We start from the raw sequence: 26,840 nt of genomic DNA on the forward strand, positions 1-26,840 counted from the left end.
ATGCCTTTTAGCCTTACTACACAACAGAGCTCAAAAACATTTTTAGAACTAAAATGTACACTCCCCAACTAGTTAAAATACATACCTCAAGGTAATAAAGCAGTTGTGCTTAAAATGGAAGTACACTATCCCTGATTGTCCTGTAAGTGCACATTTTATACCATTAACCACTCAAACAGTTGGTGCTTTCAGTGTAATATTTTGTACACAACAAGCCAGAGATGGACAACTCTTAGTCTTTGTTGATAGGTACTTTGACTTCTGAGATTTTAGTTCCCTTCAATATTTATTACTATTTGAACAAGAATTTTTTCTTGTGTTTGATACATCCCCATTGGACTCTAGCAAGGTGAACTCAGATAAGATATTAACCATGTACATCAAGTATCTTAATGGAGTTTAGGAGTAAGGGGAAGTACAGGTGGGTGGGTGAAGTAGGACTAATGGCTAAGGGATGACTGAAAATCAAAGGTCTTAGAGGGAAGTAAGGGTCAAACTAGGAAGGCAAGATCTCTGACAGGCATAACCGGACTGACTAAAAAGTCCAAAACCAGAGGCCTTTGATCCCCAGAAAGAAACATACAGAGAATAAAGTGAACCAAGTCCACATTATGACTGTGTCCCAGGCTAAAAGAGTAGGGCTTATTCATTACTGGAGACTAGAGGCTGGGCAGAAGGGTATCTGAGGTTATGCACAGACTGACTTCTCTGGAGATCCACAGCTCAGCTCCATACTTTGAGCCTGGCTATCTATTCTCTCTTTGAAATTTGGACAGTTTTTAATGTGGTTACCAGGCCTGTTTCTCTGATCTACTCCTTCCTAACCCTGTGGGTCAGTCTGACACTCTATCTTCTGGATATTTTTAGTTAGATATTGCCAGAACAAACAAATTTTGTTCTGATTGGTTGGTGTTGAGTATTTTGACATTCCTTCTCACTCTGCCTGTTCAGGTATGTGGCTTTTCTTTATACATAAAATTTATCATAGCTTGGCTGCTTGAACATGTTCAGTTTTTAAAAGTGTTTAGCTCAGATCAATTTGTAGGAAAGCTACTTCTCGAAGACCATGACAAGATATCACTATCATTATTTATTTGAAATTTTACTTTCTTAGGGAGATAGTGTTGGGACTAATGGATTAATCTTTGAGACAATTGCAATTCAGTTTGTTCTTTAAAGATTGGTGTCTTAAAATCACTTTTTCACCTAAAAAGAACATTTTCCATTAGTGGTCATGGAACATTTTACTTCCATTCCCAACAGTGACAACTACGGATTGGAAACTAGAAATGGAGTGTAGGAATGTAGGGTGGATGTTAATCAGTATTATCATGGGTGCCATGATGAACTTTAAGGCCAAAGCAATTCATATAAAGTCTTTAATAATGACAACAACAACAACCACAGAAAGACTAGATAGGACTGAATTAATCACTTTATTTTTCTTCAGGTCAGCATGGATCGAAGGAAATTCTGTTCTGTGTTTTCCAATGAGAAAGACATAGATAGAGGAGAGAAAGGACAGGCACTACCAAACTACAGGAAAAGAAAAAGCAAGAAAGAGAGTAACCTCAACTTAGGTACACACAATCAAACCTTCAAACAACTAAGACAACTAAATGACAGGAATCACCACATACCTATCAGTACTAACACTGAATGTTAACAGACTTAATTCACCCATCAAAAGGCACTGCTTGACAAAATGGATTAAAAAGGAAGGTCCAACAATTTGTTGCTTACAGGAGACCCATCTCACTGACAGAAATAAGCATAGGCTTAGGATGAAAGGCTGGAAGAAGATTTACCAAGCCAATGGCCCCCCAAAACAGGCAGGAGTAGCAATACTTATCTCTGACAAAGCACTATTCACAATAGCCAAGTTATGGAAACAGCCAAGATGCCCCACTACTGACAAATGGATCAAGAAAATGTAGTATCTATACACAATGGAATTTTATGCAGTCATGAAGAAGAACGAAATGTTATCATTTGCTGGTAAATGGATGGAATTGGAGGACATCATTCTGAGTGAGGTTAGCCTGGCCTAAAAGACCAAAAATCGTGTGTTCTCCCTGAGATGTGGACATTAGATCAAGGGCAAACACAGCAAGGGGATTGGACTTTGAGCACATGATAAAAATGAGAGCACACAAGGGAGGTGTGAGGATAGGTAAGACACCTAAAAAATTAGCTAGCATTTGTTGCCCTCAATGCAGAGAAACTGCAGCAGATACCTTAAAAGTACAGAGGCCAATAGGAGAAGGGGACCAGGAACTAGAGAAAAGGTTAGATCAAGAAGAATTAACCTAGAAGGTAACACACATGTACAGGAAATTAATGTGAGTCAACTCCCTGTATAGCTATCGTTATCTCAACTAGCAAAAACGCTTGTTCCTTCCTATTATTGCTTATACTCTCTCTTCAACAAAATTAGAAATAAGGGCAAAATAGTTTCTGCCAGGTATCAAGGGGGTCGGGGGGAGAGGGAGGGGGCGGAGTGGGTGGTAATGGAGGGGGTGGGGGCAGGGGGAAGAAATGACCCAAGCATTGTATGCACATATGAATAATAAAACAATAAAAAAAGAAGTACAGGTGAAAGCTCTCTGATTCTATCTGACAAGATCAGGACTGCCATGTAGACTTCAGGACACATCTAGGGCCATCAGTCTATCAGGAAGACTCAGCCAAGGACAAGATTATGGCTTCTGCAGAGAAATGCACTGAACCTTGATATGATCTAGTTGATGTTATTTGTGTTAAGGGTTGCTGGTTTAACCTTTGGTTTATATTTATTTATTTATGTTTTGTGGTAGTAATGAGTAAGAAAGGGTGGGGTGTGTGGATGAAACTGCTTCTGCTGCATTCTGATCGATCCTCAGGTGGAAATCAGTTTTTCTACAAGAAGAGAATTAGCTTTAAAATAGGAAGTCATAAAGGAAAAGTCAAGAGCATTTTACTTTATCTCAATCCTGGTCTCATTTCCATTTTTCCACTATTGTCTCTTTCATGTATTTTCATACCATTTTCCCCCAAACATGTGATGTTCTTCTTTGGTAACTTCTTGCAGGTCCTAATTGACACAGGAATTGCACAAGCAGGCTCTGATGGGTTAGTTTTCCTCTTCATTTCTGTGAGGAAATAGAATTAATATTCTATTGGAAATATAATTTATATACCAATCTATTGAGTCTTCATTTTTCAAAATTAAGAGAACCCAAATTTTCTTATAATGTCTTAAAAAAAGTAGTTTTTCAAAAGTTAGGGATGAAAAGAGGTCAGCTGAAGGGATATTTTGAGTTTGAGTACTGTAGCCCTGCATGAAATTAGTCCTTGAGATAACATAGATTTGGGCACCCACTCTTATTTCCAGTGAGCATGATCCTTCCTGTTATGGAAAGCAGCACTGACTCTCACATTGAGCCTTGTTAAGCCTCTATAGTTCCCTTCAGTGTTTTTTCAGTCACCAAAGCTGCTGAATTGTGAGGCATGCTATTAGATTTGATGAATGCATTAAAGCTTAGAAAAGTAAATTTGTAGGAAATGCCACAGGCTTGTAGTGTAACTTTCCTTCATTGCTGGGCACAGCATCAGCTTTCCAACAATTTAGTTCATGAATGACATTTACTAATATCCACTCCTCCACTGTCCCCAAACTAAAGTGGAGCCTTAAATGATTCAATGAACATTTGAGCATATAAAGTGATATTCTTTGTTACTGTGGGTATGACTTTAGAAGCAATTTATGGAGGGCAGTTCTGAACCCATGGTGAATTAAAAAAAAGACGAATGAATGCTTTCGATGGTGTTCTAAATCCAGGTGGAGAAATGATGAGCAGGCAAGTTTACTTTAGCTGAACATCTTCCTTGTATAGAAAGTGACACGATGGTGATAAAGAAAGCTGTTCTTTTTTCCCTTCTGTCCCCTCCCCTCCTCTCTCCTCTCATTTCCTCTGCTCTCCAGGTCTCTCAAGTGCAAAGTGAAAAATAAGAATCAAAGGCCTATTTTATCACTTTCCTCAAGTTTATGTGTCTAGACAAGCAGCTACTGAAACTGCTGCTTTCTCTTGTTTAATTGATTTAATCTCTTTTGCCTAATCTCTTTTAATGGGAAATTTTCAAGTTCATGTTTCTTCTTCTAGAATGGCTTGCAGTTTGATTTAGAGACTGTAGTTAAAAGAATGGTCTTGGCAACATGTGTTACCCCTGTCCTTTGAAAAGAAATTGTTTTCTAAATATACTTTGTTTACTTTGTTTTTTGGTAATAAAATAGGTGCACAGGTACACTCCACACTCACCCAAGACCTTATTTCTTAAACAAGAACCAAGCTGGAAGCATGACCAATAGGGCAACAATCAGAACTGTATGTCTGACAACATTAATTATAGGGCGTTATGGACCAGGTTCCTGTAGATTGAGTGGAGTTGAAGATACTTGCAATGAGTACAACGCCCAGAGAGAAACATCTGAGTGGGAGGAGGACAAGATTTCTCTGAGCCGTTGCAAGCTGATGTTAGTGCAACAGACTTGGTTTGATTAGTAAGCAGCATCTGTACCGTGTGGCACATCTTCTGTACTCATGACCTGTGGAGGACTTGGGCAAAGGTAAGAGTGCTAAGTTTTGATACAGTACTGTGTTTTCTCACCAGTTGCTTTTGGCACATGCATAGATGTCTGTGTTTACATGTGCATGTGTGTGTGTGTCTGTGTGTGTAAAACTGACTGTAAGCTATCAGATTTCAGCCTATTTTTTTTCCAGGAAATTTTCAGCACTAAGAAAGAAAGTTCAGTTGCTTTTTCTTATCCCTGCTGCCTTAATTTCAAGGTGTTTATTCTACTAAACCAAGCAAGATGAATGACTCAGAACATACAACTGGACTGAAACACCCAAAGGTTAGTTTAACCTTTCTAGAATAATTTTAAAACATTATGATTATTATTTTACTATTATTTATGGTACTAAGGTTTGAATTCAGAGCCTACACCTTGAGCCACTCCTTCAGCCCTTTCTTTTGTGATGGGTTTCTTAAAGATAGGCTCTTGCAAACTATTTGCTCAGGGTTGGCTTCACACTATGATCCTCCTGATCTCTCCCTCCTGAGTAGCTAGGATTACAGGCATGAGCCACCAGCACATGGTTCAGAAATTATTTTTATTTGAGACAGTGACTTACTATGTAATTGAGCTGGTCTGGAACTTGTGATCCTCTTGCCTTAGCCTCCCAAGTCCTGGGATTACAGGTGTGCACCTTCATGCCTAGCTTCCAGGGTAACTTTTGGTTTGACAATGCTGAAAGAGCAAGAACTTTTGACTTATATAGTGATAGCTTGAATCCCTGACTCTACTGTGTATTTGTGACATTGTGCAGGTAACTTAATCTCTCTGGGCTTCAGTTTTTGTACTTGTAAAACAAATGTAATAATATCAGCTTCCCCATAGTAGTAAGGAGTTTATGAGACAATGTTAGCAAAGAGCTTATTGCAATGCCTTTTATATGGTAGGAATGCAGTGAAAGTTGGCTACCTTGAAAATTTTCAACTCTTCTGCTATCCCTCTTCCCTAACATTGGAGTTCCCTGCCATTCTTAAATCCTGCAGCAACAAGTATTTCTCCAGTCTGCTTTGTAGATTGTAGATGATTGACACAAAGCTATGATAGCCTAATTCTAATAAATCAGTGGAAATATTATTTCATTTTTACATTAAGAGCTGACACTGTGGTTAGATAAGCTGAGTAGATAGTGAAGCTACTTATTGCTGAATTTTTTTTGTTATTGTTTTTTGAGAAAGGGTCTTACTATGTAATCAAAGCTGGCCTTGAACTCATTATTTAGCCCAGGCTGGCCTTGAGTTTGCAATCTTCCTGCCTTAGCCTTCTGACTGCTGAGTATTGCAATTATAGGGGTGGCCACCAATGCCTGGCTCTAATGCTAACTTTCCTTTTTTTGATGGTACTGGGATTAAAACTCAGGATCTTGCATTTGCCAGGAGCTCTACCCCTTGAGCCACTCCACTAGTCCTAATGCTAACTTTTATTGATCTTGATTTCTGTGGCATTTCCTTCTTCTTGTACCTTTAGAAATCTGGCAGCTGAAGCATAAGACCTGCCATCTGCTCTAAGTTTCTAAGCCTACATCTATCTATCCATATATCCATCACTTACTACATGCCAGCTATGAGCTTGGAATTAAGTAGGGAAGAAAAGTAGAAAAGAATTCTGCATTCATGGAACAGAATTCATGGTGCATTTATTCTAGGAAGGTGATGGGGTCAGGATGAAATAAACCAAGTAAGTAAGTTATATAGTATATGAAAAGGTATATAAAAAGTATATAAAAGTATATATTATAGGGAAAATAAAGCAGGAAACAGGATGCAGATTTGGGGCAATTCAAAATAGGATGATGCAAGAAGGACTCATTGAGAATGTAGCTTTTGAATATAGCCTTAGAAGAAATATCAGGGAAGAGGACTTCAAGCAGAACGAGCAAGAAGTGCTTAACTACTAAGTTGGAGCTGAGTCTGCTGAGTTTAAGTAGAAGCAGGAAGGCCAGTGTGACTGACAGGGAGGAGAGTCTGAGGTCTGAGGAGGGGAGGTTAGAGAAGTGATGGGGCTAACTCCTGTTGTCCTTGGAGGCCCTTGTGAGGATTTGAACCTTCAGCAGGACATTTGAACATTTCAACAGGATAGCACTGGCTCCTGCACTGAGAATAATCTGAAAAGAGAAAGGGCAGAGCAGAGTCCAGTTGGAAGACCGTAATTGAGGCCAGGACAAGAGTTGTAGCAGTTCAGGTGGTGAGAAGGGGACAGAATCTAGGCATGTTTTGGAGGTAGAGCCAGCACAATTTTCTAATGGTTTGGATGTGGGAGGTGAGAGAAATGAAGGACTAAAATTTTTGCTGTGAGAAGATAAACTTAGCATTCATCTTAATGATAAGAGGACTGGCAGGGCCTATCTACTCAGGGATGTTGGGAGCCATGTTCTGGATAGCTTTGAGTTTGAGAGGTAGTCAACATTTGGTTAGAGAATCTGAGTGGACAGTTGGGTAGAATCTAGAGTCCAGGGGAGAAGACTGGACTAAAGGCAAACATTTGGGAGAACTGGGCAAATCGTAAAGTAATTCAAGCAGGATGACATCCCCAAATACTGAGGGTAGATAGAAAAGAGTTTTAAAAACTGATCCATTGGAAATCTCAAGTCGAAGCAGTTATGAGGGTCAGAAACATCAGAAGAAGTGGAGAAGCCAGTGAAGAAGAAAAACAAGGGAAGAATGTTTGTCAAAGAGGAGTCAGTGATTAGTTCTGTGAAATTCTGCTAGTGGCTCAAATAAGATGAGAAAGAATTGGCCAATGGCAACGTGGGGTTTTTGGTGACTTTGTTGAGAGAGCTAGGATTCTGTAGGAGCAGTAGATAGGGGAAGAATGAGGTCAGGCAAGGTGAAGGCAGAGACCATGATGTTTTGCCAGGTTTTCCCCTTCCCCTATTTAGAAGATCCACGCTCCTTACTTTCCCAACTTCTCATTTATATTTATTTTGTTTCCAAGTCTATCTTCGTAAATTCCTTTGGATTAGGCTGGCAAGCAAGCAAGATGGGATATCTAGCAGATGAGTTTGTCTCTAGCCTCTGTTGGATCTAGGACCTGTGACTACTTCCTTCTCTGTCAGTGAAGACCAAACATGGCCATAGACTTGGTCTTGATGGAGGTGCTCCCAGGCACATCTGTGCATATCACCTTAGTAAGGGAGTCACAGACCCTGCTAGGAGGATGCCCTGAGGTGTGATCAGGGGGGAAGGTTGTGGCTTATTCTCATCCTCCTCATGAGACCCCAAGGAAAATTATGCTTCAGCACTTGTCTTGTTATAGGCCCAGAGAGATAAATTGAAAATTTGAAATTAAGATAAATTAGGATTTCAGAGGAGAATAACAAAGTGAGTACAAGATGGAGAAAGGGGAAAAGAAATCAAGACACAAGAGGGAGAACCCCCCGCCCTGGGTTTGGGTTGCTGTGATCCCTTCTGGGACTGGGACTTCGTTTCTAGTCTGTACTCTTCTTCCTTGGAGGAGCCACTGGTACAGGCTGGCAATTTAGCTATGTTCTATTGGACAATGGTAGCCTACACACTCACTATTTTCTCCCCAAATAATGGAGCAGAGTATCTTATCATAAGAAAAGTCCCTTACTTTCCCTGTCTTGGTTAGGAAGTGAGGGTATAAGAGGACACTAATGAGTCATGGACATCATAGTGTCACTGCCAGGTAGGGAACTTGAAGCAATCTTTGTAGCATCAGGATGGGAGCCACATCAAGGAAATACTCTAAGATTCTTGGCCCAAGGTAGATGTTAAGTGGGTAAACAGTTCTTGAATTTCAGGAGGGGAGATGCTTCCTTTTTCAGTCATTTACAAAATGTCAAAGGACCTCTTTTGAAGCAGGGGCAAAGTTTGGTGAGTATGGCTTTCCAGAGACCATGACTGCCTTTTAGTTTTGGATTTAGTAGAGTTCAATCCCTTCTCCATGTCCTGAGATTTCACTGGAAGAGTGCATGGATAGGCCCAGGCAATGTTTGTGTGTCTGGCTAAGACAGGATGTGGAGGGATGAGCTTTAGGCTCCTCTTTGTGGTGTCCGACACACCTTGGTAGGGTGTCTGCATCTCAGTGGTGGCATCTCCTTTGCTGTACCTGTCACAGTGCCAAGTCAGCTTCAGCACGTACACACACACACACACACACACATGCCCTGAAGCTGTCTCCACTATTTGTCACTTCATGCCAGTTGGGTCTGGCCTCCTCCTGCCTATTCAGGCTACAATAAGGGAGTGATGCCAGATAGAGCTGCTGTGACAGGTGGGGCTGGTCTTGCACCTGGTTGGGGTGGCCAGAGCTTACTTGCCACATTCAGCTCAGCCCTTCCTGCACCCTTCCTGCATGCATTTTCTATGACTGTGAATTATCTTTCTATAAATGATCTCAGTAGGGTGAAGAGATGTGTTTGTTTTTAAATGTTTGTTTGTAGTTTCAGGTTGAGTGGGAGTTCTGTAGAAACCATGGTTTCCTAAGCTCCATCTGGGGCTGGGGGAAATGTTGGGGATGAGGGTATTGGGTCTAGCTTCACTTGTGATAACCTCCTTCCCACCTCTTCTGGCTTGTCTGTGACACCATTCTTCTTGGGCATATTCTGGTAGGAAGGGAGGTGGGGTGGTGTCAGGTAGTGATTGGGGCTGACTTTAGCCCTAACCTGTTTCTCTGGGATGTTTGAGGATGCACTGTCATTCCCTTGATTTGAACTTTTTGAGGATATTTTTCTTGAGCACCTCACCTTATTCTTGTGTGTTTTTCATTAGTATATGTTAGTTACATATGGGGGTTCGTTGTGGCATTTCTGTATGTACATATTTATCCCCTCCATTATTCTCCCTCCTACTGCATTCCACTTCTTAAAATAACTTCAACAGGCTTCAATGTTCCATATTCATACCTGTACAGAAAGTACATCAACCATATTTAACCTCTTTGTCTTCTTCATTCTATTAGTCCTCTCTCCTTAACATGACCTGTTTTACATTCCTGTTCTTCATTATTTGTTTTTTGTTCAGTGGGTATTTTGCCTGTAAATATATTGTGCTTAAATCAGCCTAACTTCCTTCACTACTCTTCCTCACCCTTCCCCTCCTCACCAAGAGTCCCATTCATAAACATCTTTTAGGGTGAACATTTTGCTTATGATATTGTAAGTTAGGGAGAACTAAGTTTGTGCAGTCATGTCCACTGCTTGACATAGTCTGCCACCTCCTGGCCTTTGGTGTGGAGGGGTAAAAGTATACCCAAACTGCGTATCCCTTGTCCTCTCCAGACTAGCATAACCAAGGTCCTAGGCTCTGTGGTACACTATAATGTTTAGCATTGCTTCTTCCTACCCTACCACATTCTGACACATTTTGCTTGACTTCCACCTATTCCTGACCTCCCAACTTTATTACATCCTCTGCATAGCTTACAATATTGCTTCTTATGAAATCCCTGGAAGCATAGTGAGGCGTTCTGTTGATGCTGTCTGCTCACGGTACTGTGACCCATATCCAGTAGACTGTTCTGAGGAATGCAGAACTTGCCAGAGTATACACATCTTCTTTCAACCCTTTGGACTTCTTGGTACCAGTATTTCTTATTACTTTTGGATAGGGCTATGAGCATACTCATCACTCCATTCATTTATTCATTTACCTATTAGATGGCATTATTCAAGAAATGCTGGGTAGCAGGGATATAAAGACAAAGTCTCTTTATCTTTATAAAGATAAAGATGATGGATGCATGAAGAATTCCATGATGGTACCTTGGAAACATGGAAAAGGGGAGACTTGCACATTGAGGAGTAGCTTAGAGGTGGTTTGAGATGAGTTTACTCTTAGATGAGTGCTTTTCTTCTTTCTCTTCCTCCTCTTCTTACTTTGGAACAGAGTTATATAAAATGTGTGTTAATTGGTTGAAGGAGGGAAGAGCTTCAGGCAATGGGAAACAATATAGACTAAAGGAGGTCTGTTGGAGAGCTTCACATGTTTAGGAAACCACAAGTGGATCATTTGGCTTGGTCTTAGCAAGTGGGCAGCAGCATATAAAATCACTGCAGGAGGAGGAGGAGAGAACCACCTTAACCTACCATGACCAGACCATAGTTTTTGAAGGGTGCATCTGTGGGATTTGAGGCAGTATCTGACAGGGCCCTGAAAATTGTCAGTGGAAGAGAGAGAGACTTCAATTTGCAGCAGTTTGATTATTCTTGATAAGTATGTGTCCGTGAATGCTGGAGATGTGGAGGAGACTGCATTCTAATCTAGTATCTATTGATAAAGGTGGTTCTAAGTAGGGTTGATGTGAAATTGAAAACCATAACATCAGTATATGAAATAGTCTGGCAGTATTTACTCAATAAATGCTAGTTTTTCTCTTCATATGTTTTCTCTCTTCCTCATTTTCTTTTTTCTTCTATTTCTCTTTTTCATTAAAGCTTTTATTAAATAAGTAATATATCTCAGGCATCCTCCAAGATCTGCATTATCCAGAATGGTAGCTACTACTCACATTTGGCTATTAAGCACTTAAAAATGACCTGTGCCAATTGAGATGTGCTGTGAGTGTGAAGTACATACAGAAGTTAGATGGTCACGACTCCTCTTTGTCTCCAAACCCTTATTTCCTGGTCATGCTTTCAGAAGGGCAGGAATCCAGAGATTTTTTTTTTGAGCCTGTGGAGGCTTTGCTATAGAAAGTCAGACTCTGTTGGGTTCCTGAGGTGGCGAGCGCTCCTTTCTTCTTTCAGTGTCATTGTTACAAACAACAAAGTCTTTCTTTCAAATTCCACTCTATGATTTTATTTTCCACAGCATTGTGCATATGTTGACTAAAACCAAGTAGATTTGGAATATCTGATAAAATAGAAAATATATTTAAGCTTAACTTCACGTTTCTCTTTACTTCTGAAAAATATGGTTCCTGAGAATTTAAGGTTACTTATGCGGTTTGCTTTTACTTCTGCTGGGCAGCACTGTGCTGGCTGCTGAGTATTCAACTGCAAAAAGGAAAACTGACTTTGTGGACCTTATAGTCTTGTGAAGGAAAGTAGAGAAATAACAACAGAAGGAAATTAAAATAAAGAAAGCATTATAATTATAAAATTGCACATTATAATTTATACTTTGAGGGTAAATTTCTATGGAGAGAAAATGGGAAGACCTAATTCAGATTGTCTGGCCAAGGAAATTCTTATGAGGAAGAAACATTTGTGCTGAGCCTTGAGGGAGGCTCTTCCTACAGAGAGTTACAGGTAAAAATGGAGACAGAGTGTTTCACGCAGAGGAAACCAACTGCCAGAGATAGTTAGTGCAGTGCATTTACTGCACATTGGTCCCTTTATTTCCTGTTCTTACCACCCTGTTCTGACTCAGACTCATCTCAGAAATGAGCATCTTCAGTAACCTGTTAATTGGTTTCCTTGCCTGCAGCCTCTTTCTTCCTTTGATACATTCTGTATGTGACTGACAAGTTAACCTTCTTGAAATACCATTTAGATCATGTAACTTCCTCACTCCTCAGCTTTTCCCAGCATCTTGCTGGGAGTAGTTTTCTGGAAGGTGCTGTACTGCTCTCACATTTGTCCCTCTACCTCTTCCTTTCACAGTTTGCAGAGAAGCATGGTTGTAGCTGGCCTCCTTAGCTGACATTGGGAAGATTCTAGAGCCTAATTTCTGGTCATCTTGGCATATTTCTGCTCCTGTTCTGCATTGCCTTGTTGGCCAGACATGCTAGAGTCATTCTTTTTCCTCGAACACTGAGGGTGTTGTCTCCCAGAGAAGGGCAATAACTTATTGGCAAGAGCTCATGCTCTGGTGTTGTAAGACCTGATTCAAACCCCAGCTCTGCCATAAACTAGCTGTGGGAACATTTTCTGTAAGTTATCTTTTCTAAACCCTAATTTCCTCATCTGTTTATACCAGAAGGCTAATTAGCAATTCATTCCCATTGAAGGTAGGCTGATGAAACAGTGAATAAAGTATTGTATAAGTGCCTATTTCATAGTGAGTCCTCAATCCATATTTCTTATTTAAATCATTGGTAAGCTATAAATGTATTGATCAATGGAGTTGCATCTGAAGACTTCTGGCTTTCTTTTTGTATCCCTATGATCAGTTAGCAATCATTTTTTTGATGTTGGAGTATGGTACAACATTTTTTTTTAGTGGTGGTGATGGCAGGAAATACTGGATATGGATGCTGAATTGTGGTAATCAGAGCTGGATGGAAACTCCAGGGACAATCCTGTGTAGGATGACTGAGGTCCCTTATGGTGTCCATGGTAGATCCAAGGGAGGTAGCTGAAAACCTTCTGTGGATCTGCGTAGTCTCTTATTTTTCTCGCACGGCCGTCTCTAGTTGGTTCCACTTGTCACAAAATCATGTAGTTGCTGGTTTATCACTTGCCTTTGTTCACTCTTAATTAAATGTCTTTTTTGTTTGTTTTACTTCTTTTGCATATAAAAACTTTCAGTACAAAGACTTGAAACTGGGGATACAGGAGATTGGGGTTCTAGTCATACCCAGTGCTTCCTGTGTTCCTAGTAATACTTCATAAGGTCCTCCATAGAATTTAGAGGGTCACAGAATTCAAGATGTCATTATTAGTTAGTTTTTCCTCAGTCAATATTTTCCTAGGATGTGGTAACAGGCTGCTTAGAATAAGGAGGCCACTTGATCTTTGCTTATACAGAATGTTCTTTTAGATACTACAATATTGTGGGTAGTTTTAAAGCAAGTTATCCATAAATAACTTATTTTACTTTTAAAATAAAGTTATAATGATTTATTTGGCTATTAAAATGTTTAAGATTTTAAAACAATGACACTCAGTGTTGGCAAATGTGCAATGCCTTGGGTAATCTTTTTTTAAGTGTATATTAATTGTACAAAATAATATTTCATTATGACATTTTCATGCATGTGTACAATGTACTTTGATTGTATTTACTCCTCATTATCCTCTTTCATCTCTCTCAACCCTCTTGTTTGCTCTTTTTTCCCCCAATAGTCCTCATTCTATTTTCATATCATTTTTAAAAATTATATTCCACATATGAGAGAAATCATTCAGTATTTGTCTTTCTGCGTCTGGCTTATTTTGCTTAACTTGATGGTTCCATTCACTTTCCTGCAAGCAACATAATTTCATTCTTTATTATACTCTATATAATATCCATTATGTGTGTGTGTGTGTGTTTGTGTGTGTGTGTGTATGTGTATGCATGCACGTGTGTGTATACCATTCATCCATTTATCATTGATGGATACCTAGGCTTGGACATTGTGGATAGTGCCACAATAAACATTGGTGATGGTTAACTCTATTGTATGCTCTCTTAGTAACACTTTCATCATCATGACCAAAGTACCCGAGAGAACAACTTAAGGGAAGAAAGATTCATTTTGGCTCACAATTTCAGAGAATTCAGGCAGAGGTTGCTTGGCCACATGCACTTGGGGGGAACATCATTGCAGCAGGAAAATGTGTCAGAGGAGCTTCTTCACCTCACCTAATGGTAGACAGAAATAGGAGTGCCACAGGAATGGGCCAAGGACACTATACCCTCAAGACCAGCTTCCCAGTGAACTACTTCCAGCCAATCCTTACCTTATAAAGTTTATACAACCCTCTCAAAATAGCACCACTAGCTGGAGACCAAGCACACAACACATGAGTGTCTGAGGAAAGTTTCATATTCAAAACATAAAGTATGCTGACTTTGATTCCATCAAGTATATACACGGAGCCATTTGGCTGAATTGTATAGCATTTAAAATTTTTTGAGGCACCTCCATACTGATTTTCCTACTGGCTGGAAGATTCATATTCCCACTAACAGTGAATAAGGGCTCCTTTTCCCCTGCATCTTTATCAGCATTGTTTTTTTTTTTCTTGATAATAGCCATTCTCACTTTGATAAGATGGTATCTCAAAGTAGTTTCAATTGCATTTTCTTTATTACTAAGGACACTGAACATTTCATATACTTATTGACCATTTGTACTTTTTTTGGGAAACATTTATTCAATTCATTTGCTCATTTATTAATTGGATTGTTCTTTCTGTGTTTAATTTTTTGAGTTCTTTATATATTTTGGATATTAATCCCTTGTCAGATGAGTATCTAATAAAGATTTTCTCCTCTAGTGTACATTGTCTCTTCATTCTAATTTTCAATTCTTTCCATTACATTCAGAGATTTTGGAGTCCTAGTCAAAAGTCATTCCCTATGCTTATATCTTGAAGAGTTTTCCTTATATTTTCCTATAATAATTTTGAAGTTCCAAGTCTTTCATTAAGGCCTTTGATCCATTTGGCTTGATTTTTGTACAGTGTGAGAGAGAGAGGTTGAGTGTCCGTGTTTTAAATGTGGCTTTCCAGTTTTCCGAGCAACAGTTGTTGAAGAAAGGCCATCTTTTTTCCAGTGTATGTTCCTGGTACCTTTTTTGAGAATCAGATGCCTGTGTCTACTTAGGTTTACTTCTAGGTCTTCTATTTTATTTCATTCATCTATGTGTCTGTTTTTGTGACACCATCATATTGATTTTTGTTTGTTCTTGTGGCTCTATAATTTGAAGTCAGGTGTTATGATACCTCATGTGTTGTTCTTTTTGCTTCAGATTGCTTTGACTATATTTCCATGTGGATTTTATTTTATTTTATTTTTAGTTTATTTATATGTGCATACAATGTTTGGGTCATTTCTCTCTCCTACCTCCCATCCCCTCTCTTCCTCCCCCACCCCTTCCCCACTAACCCCTCGCTTCCAGGCAGAAATTGTTCTGCTCTTATCTCTAATTTTGTTGGAGAGTATAAACAATAATAAGAAGGACAAAGCATTTTTGCTAGTTGAGATAAGGATAGCTATACGGGGAGATTCCTAGCATTGCTTCCATGTACATATGTATTACATTCTAAGTTGATTCTTCTCAAACTGACCTTTTCTCTAGTTCCTGATCCCCTTCTCCTATTGGCTTCTGTTGCTTTAAAGTTCCTGCATTGGTTCCTTTGCATTGAGGACATCAAATATTATCATGTTTTTTGGGTTTCTTACCTGTCCTCATACCTCCCTTGTGGGCTCTCACCTTATCATGTGACCAAAGTCCAGTCCCCTTGCTGTATTTGGACTTTGGTCCCATGTGAATTTTAGAACTGCCTTTTCTATTTCTGCGAAGAATGTGATTAGAATTTTAATGGAGGATTGCATTGACTCTGTATATCACTTTGACAATATGACCATTTCTCAATATCAATCCTGATCCATGAACATTGGAAGTCCTTCCACCTTCTAGTGTCTTCTTCCGTTTATTTCTTTAGGGTCTTATAGTATTAATTACAGAGGTCATTCACCTCCTTGGTTAGGTTTACTCCAGGTATTTTATGTTTTTTTGAGGCTATTGTGCATGTGATTGTTTTTCTGATTTCTTTCTCAAAATGTTCATTATTTCATATATAGAAAAGTTACTTATTTGTATGCTGAGTTTTGTATCCTGCTACTTTGATGAAAGTGTTTATCAGTCCTAAGAGCTTTCTGATGGATTTTTTAAGGTCTTTTACGATCCTATTTTAAGAACAGGATCGCATCAATTGTTAATAGGGATAATTAGATTTCTTCTTTTATTATTATGCCTTTTATTTCTTTCTCTTGCCTTATTGCTGTAAGAATTCAAGCACTGAGTTGAATAAGGGTGGTCAGAGTTGATGCCCTTTTATCATTCCTAATTTCAGAGGAAATACTTTCATTTCTTTCCCCATTCAGTACAATGTTGGGTATAAGGTTTTTTTTTTATATAGCTTTTATTAAATTGAGACATGATCTTTTTATTCCCATTTTCTTCAGGGATTTTTATCATGAAAGAATGTTGATTTTTTGTCAAAGGCTTTTTCTGAACCTATTGAGATAAATGACTTTTGTCCTTAATTCTATTTATGTGCTATGTTACATTTATTTATTTTCATATGCTGAACCATCCTTTCATCCTTGGAATGAAAGAAACTTGACTATGATGTATGATCTTCATAATGTGTTGTTAAATTTGGTTTGCAATTTTTTTTTTTTGGTGGTATGAGGTTGGAACTCAGGGCCTCACACTTGCTAGGCAGGTGCTCTACCACTGAAGTTACTCTAATAGCCCTGTTTTGTGTTGGGTTATTTTGAGATAGGGTCTTGTGAACTTGCAGACTATTTGCTGGGACTAGCTTTGAGTCATGATCTTCCTGATCTCTGACTCTGCCTCCCAGGTAGCTAGGATTATAGATATGAGCCACCAGCACCTGACTTTTTATTTTTTGACAGGGTCTTGCTATGTAGCTCAGTTTGGCCTCAAACTTTCAATCCTCTTGCCTCAGCTTCCTGAGAACTGGGGTTATGGGTGTGCACCACCGTGCCTGAAGGTTTGCAATTATTTTATTGAGGAAATTGTGTTTGTGTACATCAAGCAAATTGGCCTAGTTTTCTTTGTGTGTGTGTATATCATTATCCAGCTTTGGTATCTGGGTAAACTAGCTTTGTAGAATGGCTTTGGGTAGTGTTCTTTCCCTTTCTATTATACAGAATAGTTTGAGGACCATTTGTTGGTTCTTCTTTAAATGTTGGTACAATTCAGCAGTAAATACATCCAGTTCTGGACTTTTCTTTGGAAGACTCTATTACTACTTCAATCTCATTGTTATAGTTCTGTTTGAGTTGTTTATACCATCTTTATTCAATTTTTATGGGCTATATGTATCTGGAAGTATATCCATTTTTTCTAGATTTTCTAATTTATTGGAATATAAGTCTTCAAAATACTCTTTGATGATCACCTGGATATTATTGGTATCTGTTGTACTATCCCAGTTTTCAACTCTAGTTTTATTAATTTGGGTCTTCTTTCTCTTTCTTTTGGTTAGTTTGGGTGTTTGCTAACCATGTTTTCAAGTAACTAGCTCTGCATTTTATCAATTTTTTATTTTTTGGGCTTCATTACATTAATTTCTTCCCTGATATTTGTAATTTCTATTTATGAATTTATTAATATTTATCAATTTCTATAAATTAATTATTTTTGTTTTCCTGAGCTTGAAGTACATCAATAGGTTATTTTTTAGATCTCTCTGATTTTTTAATGTAGGAATCCATAGCTATAATCTTCTCACTTAAAACCACCTTTGTTGTAACCCAAAAGTTCAGATAAGCTATGTTCTTATTTTCATTTGATTCTAGGATTTTTTGATTTATCTCCCTGATTTCTTCAATGATGCATGGATCATTATAGTGTATTTTTCCATAGTGTCCCCTGCCAGAGCAAACTGTAGCTCCAAACCTTTGCTTGGCCTCTGTAAGCTGCTGTCACTGAAGTGGGTTGCACAACAGAAAGAAAAAAAAGTGTATTTTTTAATCTTCATGTGTTTGTGGGTTGCACAACAGAAAGAAAAAAATGTATTTTTTAATCTTCATGTGTTTGTATAGTTTTTCTTGCTATTGATTTCTAATTATTCTATTATGATAGAATAATATACAAGATATTATTTCAATTCTATTGTTAAGATTACTTTATAGCTTAAAAGGTGATCCATTTTGGAGAAAGTTCCATGGCTGAAGAGAAGAATGTGTGTTCTATAGCAGTTTGGTGGCATATTCTATAGGTGTCAAGTCTTTTTGGTCAATGGTGCAGTTTAACTCTGAAATTTCTTTACTTTTTGTCTAGATGATCTATCTATTAATGGATGTGACATACTGAAGTTACTTACTATTATTATATTTGAACTTATCTGTCCCTTTGTGTCCAATAGTGTTTGTTTCACGAAATTGGGTGCATTAATATATTTTGTACATATATATATTTTTAACCATTATATCTTCTTGATGCATTATTCTTTTTATTAATATATGGTAACTTTTTCACTCTTGATTAATTTTGGCTTGAGATCTACTTTATCAGATATGGGCATAGCTGCTCTTGCTTACTTTTGACTTCTATTTGCTTGGTATATCATTTTTCATATTTTTATTTTCCATGTGTGTGTGTCCTTTTCAGTGAGGTGTGTTTCTTGAAGATGATGAACAGTTGGGTATGGCTTATCTGTTTTTTTTCTTTTAAACGCAATCAGTTATCTGTGTCTTTAATTGGAAAATTAAGACAATTTGCATTTAGGGTTATTATTGAGAGGTATTTTCTGAATCTTGTGATTTTCTTGGATTTACTCCTCATTGATTTGAGTCTGTTTATTCTTTTCTTTCTCCCCTTTTCATCCTCTTCTTCATTTTAGAGGTTTGCTCACTTACTGAATTGAATATGTTTGATTCCTTTCTAAATCTCATATGTTCATCTATTCTTCTCATGAAATTTAATCTTTCCTGAGTTATTGTGTTTGTGACTGTCTTTCTTCTTCATTTTGTGTGTAGAATTTCTGTATCTTTTGCAATTATGGCATAGTGGTCACAAATTGCTTTAGTTTGTTCTTTTCTTGGAAGGTCTATATTTCTCCATCAATTTTAAAGGATAACTTTGCTGGAAATAGTAATCTTGGCTGGCAGCTATTTACTCTTAGAGGTTGAAATATATCATTCCTTGCTTTCCTGGCTCTTAGGGTTTCTGCTGAGTGGTCTGATGAGTTTGCCTTTGTAACTAAGCTGGAATTTTTTTCTTATAGCTTTCAGTATTCTTTGTTCTGTAGTCTTGGCATTTTAATTATAATTGATATGGAATTCTTTTCTGGTCATGTCTATTTGGGGTACTAAATACCTCCTGTATGTCTTATACCTCCTATGCATGTCCATATCTTTCCCTAGATTTTGAAATTACCATCTAATATTATTGAGAAAATTTTCTATGCCTTAGCTGTTATCTCAGCTTCTTCTTCTACCCTATGGGCTCTTAGATTTTGTCTTTTGATTGTGTCCCTGAGTTCTTGGAAGTTGTGATCAAGCTTGATTTTTTTTTCCTTATTGCTATCTGATTAGACTGTAACATTTCCTTGGCCTTGTCTTCAATCCATGGTAAGTCCTTCTTCTGCTGATGCTTATTGGTTATACTTGTATTGATTGTTAAATTTGATTTATTGAGGTTTTCATTCACAACTTCTCTGTTTTCTTTTTAGAATCTCAATTTCTTTGTGAATTTCTCATCCATGTTGCTGACTTTCTTGTCCAGGTCTTGAATTGACTTCCTTACTTCACACATCTGTTGTTTGCATCCTCTTTGTGGTCATTAATCATTTTCAAAAGTAGAATTTTAATTCTTTGCCTGACATTTTGGCTATTTCTTCAGGATTCTTGAAGAGTTAATAAGTCTCTTGAAGTGTCACATTGCTTTGTTTTTTGATATTTCTATGTTTCTATGTTGGGATTTGTGCATATATTGGCATGGTCTGTCTTTCAGTCTTTTATTTTTTGTTTATTGAGGTTTTCTTAGTGGATAGTCTTCTCTTGGGGTTATGATATCCACTACCTTTTAGAGGAGAGAAAGCAGATAGGTATAGTAACAAAAACCACAATTAAAAGCAAACCAGATACTTAAAACCTCAACTACATCCTCAATAATGTTAGAAAAGAATGGAACTAGTATATTTATATGATAAACAAGGAATTTAAAATTATTAAAAATAAAGGGGTTAATAATTATGTAATAAAAGAAGGGCTGATGGTGAATAGAAAAAAGAGAGGAAGCAAGATAGGAAAAAGGAAAAAGATATGGAATGAATGTATTAGAAATAATATCTGTGTTGGGGAGCACAATAAAATAAGTTCATAGAAATGCAAAACAATGAAAATGTCAATAACTATTGTCACTATTTCTTCCTTACTGAGAAAAAGAGAATGGGTTTCCTCCCTCTTGGTTCAAACAAGTTAGACCAGAAAGGCTGTTTGTAGCTAAGCCCTGTCCTGCTCCCACTAGCTGAGCCTAAGGCCCTGTCTAGTTGAATGCCTCTTTGCATTAAATGTGCTCTGCTTGTGCAGGTTTGGCATGGAAAATTCCAGAGCAATGGCTGCTTTCAACTAACCCTCTGGTCCTCTGAGCAGGCCAAAGCAGTCAGGCCAAACAACTGACTAGATAAGGGATGGAGCTCTGATTGACCCCATGTGCTCTGGTTTCAAAGTTTTCTTTCCTACTCTTCCACTCATATTTACATACATCTTGTCTCTCTCTTACTAGAGCTCAGACTGGAGCCCACCCAATGTGTTTTCCCCCAGCTTTCCTGCTCAGCAAGTTTCCTCCAACCCAAGTAGAACTGTGTCCATGAATTAAAGTCCATGCCACAATCAGTTTTCTGGGTCTACACTGATTCTGGGTAGTGACTTCTTTAGCCAGTGAAGGGCTGGAGTTCTTTGGTGCTTGGGTTTTTAAAAGTGTAGGATCTTCTGCTCTCCCTGACTGAAAAGTTTGATTGTAAGACTTCTCTGAAGATGGTTCACTTCCACAATACCAGTGAGCAATCTAGGAAGTGTAGATGTCCCCTTCTTTGGCATATTCTTGCTGTGCAGATCACATATCTCCTATCATAAACTTTATTTTTCTGGAGTGCCACCTTGTGTACCCATGGAGCTTCCTTTTCTCTTTTGCTTGCAACCTTATTGGGGGAGGATTCCCCGTAACCCTCTACTGTTTTCTTAGTGCTCTATGTCAGGATCTGTTGTTTCTTTTATATATCTAAACTTCAATATTTCTGGATTTCACTGGTCTCTGTTTACCTTTACCTTCCCTTCTCCCTCCATGTCACACACCTCTACCTGAAACCATGTACCTGATGTGTTGTTTCAGATTTGTTGCCATGCACTAAAGTGCTCTGTGCTTTTAATCTGCCATTCTCCCACACCCAAACTCTGCTACTTTAAATGGAAAAAGTAATTCTAGGTATTTTACTTTGTTTTTCAAAAAAAGTCTAATGGCTTTAGATTACAACAGACAGGTCAAAATTAATCTACAAAGAATGGACTGTATTTTAGAGTCCCTAAGTAGAGTCCTTTTCAAGCCTTGAAGCTTTAACAGGAAGGACTTTTTTTTCCAATGTTGACTTTTATATTTGTAGCCACAGGAAGAAAGTGAGTTAATGTTTCTTAACTTTTGTTAGACCAATACATAACAAATCATATCACTTATTTATATCAATATCTTAAAAGATACTTAAAATATAACTTAAAACTATAATAGATATGCTTTGAAGGTATCATTTATATCAGGAATAATTTCATTAGAGCCTTTTCCATTTATGTCTTTGGGAGATGTATTATGTAGCAGCTTGTTGACAAGAGAATATACCTGGTCCAAAGTTAGTGAGTAATAAATATTTGCAAAGTGATAATAAATGAAAGTCAATGAAAATTAAAGTTTAAATAGGTCCTTTATGGATACTGACATGTCTAAAAATATTGTAGTATTTGATACCAGGGAAAACCACCAAAAATCCAGAAGATATCTTGTATATTCAGTCCTTAATCTACAATTTTAAAATCTATTGAAAAGAAAAGCAAGATTAATTTAGTGTTCATCACTCTTGATCAATCTTATGACAATTCTCCTTATTCTGGGCCTCAAGACTTTGGTCTCTTATTCTATTTGTTCTGAGAAAGTTTGAAGAAGCATTAGAAATTGTCAGTGATCAATGGTCCCAACCTTCCAAATGTGAGACTGAGCTATTTTAACAACAGAAGACTTTTAGGGTTCCATCCCATCCTATCCTATAATTTCACTGCAGAAATACTTCTAGTATTTATTGATTGAGAAAAAAATATGTTTATCAATTCACATGGCCTCTGGGAATGGAACCTTGCCCCAGAGATCCTCGATTCACTTCGTTGGACCAATATTGAAGACCAAATTTCTTTTTTTTTAATTATTATTCATGTGTGCATACAAGGCTTGGTTCATTTCTCCCCCCTGCCCCCACCCCCTCCCTTACCACCCACTCCGCCCCCTCCCTCTCCCCCCCACCCCCTCAATACCCAGCAGAAACTATTTTGCCCTTATTTCTAATTTTGTTATAGAGAGAGTATAAGCAATAATAGGAAGGAACAAGGGTTTTTGCTGGTTGAGATAAGGATAGTTATACAGGGCATTGACTCACATTGATTTCCTGTGCGTGGGTGTTACCTTCTAGGTTAATTCTTTTTGATCTAACCTTTTCTCTAGTACCTGTTCCCCTTTTCCTATTGGCCTCAGTTGCTTTAAGGTATCTGCTTTAGTTTCTCTGCGTTAAGGGCAACAAATGCTAGCTAGTTTTTTAGGTGTCTTACCTATCCTCACCCCTCCCTTGTGTGCTCTCGCTTTTATCATGTGCTCATAGTCCAATCCCATTGTTGTGTTTGCCCTTGATCTAATGTCCACATATGAGGGAGAACATACGATTTTTGAAGACCAAATTTCTAATTGTGTAAGTGAGGCAAACATATCATTTGTGTAAGACATAGGATAAGTATAATTCAGAAAAACATAGGGTGTTTAAATATAGATTTGGATATATCTAAAAGTCACAATGAAGTCAACTGAGGAGAGTGAGTAAAGACATCCTGGGTGTTGCTTGAAAAATCTCCACCCTGAGCTGTTGCAGTATGTATTATTATATAGAAATATTTTCAGGGTAGTACAGATAAAGCACAAAATGCTTAGTGAAATTTGAATGTCAGATAACACATGTAATATATGAGACATACCTATACAAAAAATTACTAGTTACTTATGTGAAATTCAATTTCATTATAGATGGATCTTGTACTTTTATTATTGTTGTTTTTGTTGGTAAATGTGGCCACTCTACCTTCAGATATACACAATGATACCAAGTGCTGAAGGTCAAAAACTGAAAACATAGTTAACATTCCTGTACAGCTGTCAGCACAGATTGCTAACACATTTTTTGGGACAGTTCACATCAGTGTCAAATGCAATAATGCTCTGTTAAGCATTTTGGAAAGTCTTAGTCTTTTTCATGGACAGAGAATCTAACTTTCATGGTGGCAAGCCAAGAGACAGTTCCTGATTCTTCTTTATTCCATTTGCTCATTCTCACTGACTTTGAATTTTTTCCCATGAACTTGTGTTGTACCTAACCTTCTGTGATGTGAGGGAATAATTTTAAGGTAGAGATTTCTTTGGGCTTAAGTAAAGACTTTAAAGGTTGAATCAGAAGACAGAGGAGGAGGTAGATGGAAAGGAGACTTCAATTCACCTGATCCCTCATTTTCCTTTACTGGAGTCAAAGTATATCTAATGGAGCATGGCAGGTTACAAAATTGCACTTTATCTTGTATAAACTTGAATTTGGAGGACACTGGGGTATAGGTGTTGATTTTGTCTCATTTTATTTTCATACAGTTTCTCTCTCCTTCTATGAATTACTTTTAAAAGAAAAGTTGGCATTGGACTAATTTTTTAAATTAAGTTTCAAATCTAACTTATAAATGAGATATTCTAGGACTTTTAAAATTCTGATGGTAACATCAATGAATTTATTTCAAAATTATGTAAAATACTATGACAAAGTCAATGAAACAGTCTACTTGAATATTCACATTAGTTCAGGATTAACATAGTTCTTATAGGGTTCCAGTTAGTTCCCAAGAGAGGACTTACAAAAAAGTAAACTGACCCCTCCTCTCTCTGGCCTCCTATCTCTCCATATGATCTCTCTTTCTTGCATGGATGATCCTGATGACATTTTTCATGAAATTTCCATCAGAAATTGAACAAATGGGCAAACATTAAGATGAGCAATCTTAAGTGAAGCATGATGGGCAGTTCTGATGAGGGTTCAGAAAACAAGAAGATTAGGGAACTAGTCTCAGTTGGAAATAAGGATTATTTTGGAAATGGGGATAAAAGTCAAAGTTGTTACACCATAGCAAAGAGTGACTGAACTGTGTCCATGCCCTTGGTCTTTATGGAAAGTTAAATTTAAGAATGAAGGACTAGTTTATCTAGTGAAAGAAATTTCTTAACAGCAAAGTATTGAGTCTGTGACATGGGTGACATTAGCTGTGAGACTGAGGAACAAAAAGAGACTGGAAAGATTTGGAAAATTTTCAGTCTGAGAGGGAAGGAGCAAAGAAGCACTTAAGGGTGTGGATAAGTGATTTCTAACCAAAGAAATGCTAATTGTCAGGACAATAAGAAAAAGACTATGAAGGCATCTCACAAATTTTCATACTCTCTCTTCCTTCACAGGCTCAGAGAAATAGAATAGCTCAGTTGTTTCATGAACAGAGCCCTGAGTAGTTTTCTGCCCTGGGCCATCACAGGTTTCTTATCCCTGTCCAGTAGTGAACACTCTGGTTATAGTCAATGTTAAGGGGGCTCAGACATGGATTGTGCCTGCAGAAGACTTTGGTGACATCTATGTGGTGTTGATTTTGCAGGGTTATGGAGTTATAAGGTCATGAAAGTTTCCACTGACATTTCAAAGGAAAGCCTGAGAGGCCAGGTAAAGGACTTTGTTGCCCATTTGCAGCAAGAACAGAGCTACTACAGAGGGTCCCCCATGGGCAATGCTTAACAAAGCTATGGGAGTAGAGCAGCACCTGGGACTTCAGAGAGTTACAATCATAAGCAGGGTGCAGTGTCAGCCTTGGAAAGTGGTAGATATTGGAGTCTAGCCTGAGACAGCAACCATGTAGGCTGTGATCAACTAAGCCATGGCGGGGGGTCTGTCTGAGGCTTTCAGGTCTTACCTCCTACCACAATATGTACAGGATTATGGTTGGAACTTAAGACTTAATGTCTGACCTGTTTAAGTCTTGCTTAGGATTGGTTATTTCCTTTTAATTCTCTATTTTTCCCTTTTGGAATAGGAATATTTATCCTATCCCTATTTCACCATTGTGATTTTTCACCATTTTTTATTTTTGCAGACTCACATTTGGATGCTATTACAATCCCAGTGAATTATTTTTCTATGAATTAGGATTCAAAAAAAGTCCATACATTATTTTTTCATAGCCATAAGTTAGGAAACTCTTGGTCTAAAGTTTCTCCCTTTATTTATTTATTTTTCTTACAACTTATGTATTACAGAACCCAGTTTGTTTGTAGAATTTTGTATCATCTAGGTTTTACTGATGACATTTCCATGATATCTTTTATCTCTTATAAATTGATAATTGCATAAATAGGTTGGATCATACCCAGATTCAATTATTTTCTTCAAGGGCAATTTGGGCTTATGTTGTTGAATTGTTTCTCTTCTGTATGTTAACAGTTTTTGATTAACATTACCCAAATTTATTAATTCATTTGTAAAATCCTAAATATTATCATTTCTCTTTGAATTTATTAGCTGGAATAGTCGTGAAAAGTGGAATTTCCCTCTGACTAGTTATTTGGGTATAGTTCTTTCTAATAATTCATCCAACAGTTTCCCAAATTGTATTGATAAATATTGGGGAACTTGTTGATATCTTCTTGTGCTTTGTTTGAGGTGGTCTCTGAAAGCTGTCTATGATAATAATTTCTTCACTTCCATCTTAACAATAATCAGGAACTACAAAAAGGGTTGTAGGAATTAGAAAGAGTAATAGAGGGGGTAATTTGATCAAACCACATTACATGTGGAAGTATAGACATATCACAATGAAACCTCTTTGCACAATTAATATATGCTAATAAAAAGATATTACAAGCATGTCTAGATCATCTAGATGAATACCTTGTGTTCTTAGAGTTCAAGCAATAATCTCATGCTAGAATTTGCATTTGTATTTAGGATTATGATAATAGCATATTATACTGTTTTAATTCTCAAGGTAAATGAATAATGAAGATGGACATACTATGCCAAATAATCTTTCAGTGTACTTTAGTTTGAATAGAAAAAATTGAGTAAATTTGGTGCATAAAATAATATACATAGTCTGGTCCATAAAGAATATGCACTGTAGCTGCCAGTGCCTCTGATGGTTCGAATGTTCCCTAACCATGAAATTTAATTGCTGTAGTAACAGCAACAGGGGTGGGATCTTTACAAGTGGTTAGGTCATGTGTTCACAAATGGATTAATGCCATTATTGTCTGAGTGAGTTAGTTATTATGAGGGTGACTGTGTTATAAGTTTGCCTGCCTGTTTGTTTTGTGAGTACTTGGTTGCCTTTCTGCGATGTTAAGTCACAGCATGATGGCTTGCAAAGTTGTCGCCTCTTGCTCTTGGATTTCCTAGCCTTCAGTAACATGACCAAATAAACTTCTGCTGCTTATAAGTTACCCAGTGTGTAATATTCTGCTGTGGTAGCATGAAATGGACTAAGATGGTGTTATAATCGTGTCATTAAAGGCATGACTGTTACAGTTGATTTTC

General features: G+C 37.6%; 1 protein-coding gene across 3 annotated transcripts in view; it reads left to right on the forward strand.

Moving 5' to 3' along the window:
- Window positions 1-4,432: 4,432 nt before the first annotated feature.
- Window positions 4,433-26,840, forward strand: part of LOC109703142 (transmembrane protein 45A-like) — a 69,901-nt gene continuing 47,493 nt past the window's right edge. Inside the window, exons 1-2 of one of the 3 annotated variants that reach the window (XM_074072982.1) lie at window positions 4,434-4,606; window positions 4,761-4,894. In XM_074072982.1, coding sequence (XP_073929083.1) covers window positions 4,853-4,894 — 42 coding nt within the window. In that variant the 5' untranslated portion in view covers window positions 4,434-4,606; window positions 4,761-4,852. Of the gene's footprint in view, window positions 4,607-4,760; window positions 4,895-26,840 lie in introns of all 3 variants that reach the window. The other 2 variants (XM_074072983.1, XM_074072984.1) reach the window with 2 other exon arrangements.

The sequence above is a fragment of the Castor canadensis genome, chromosome 5 (genome assembly GCF_047511655.1).
Source record: "Castor canadensis chromosome 5, mCasCan1.hap1v2, whole genome shotgun sequence".
In the NCBI taxonomy this organism is placed as follows: domain Eukaryota; kingdom Metazoa; phylum Chordata; class Mammalia; order Rodentia; family Castoridae; genus Castor; species Castor canadensis.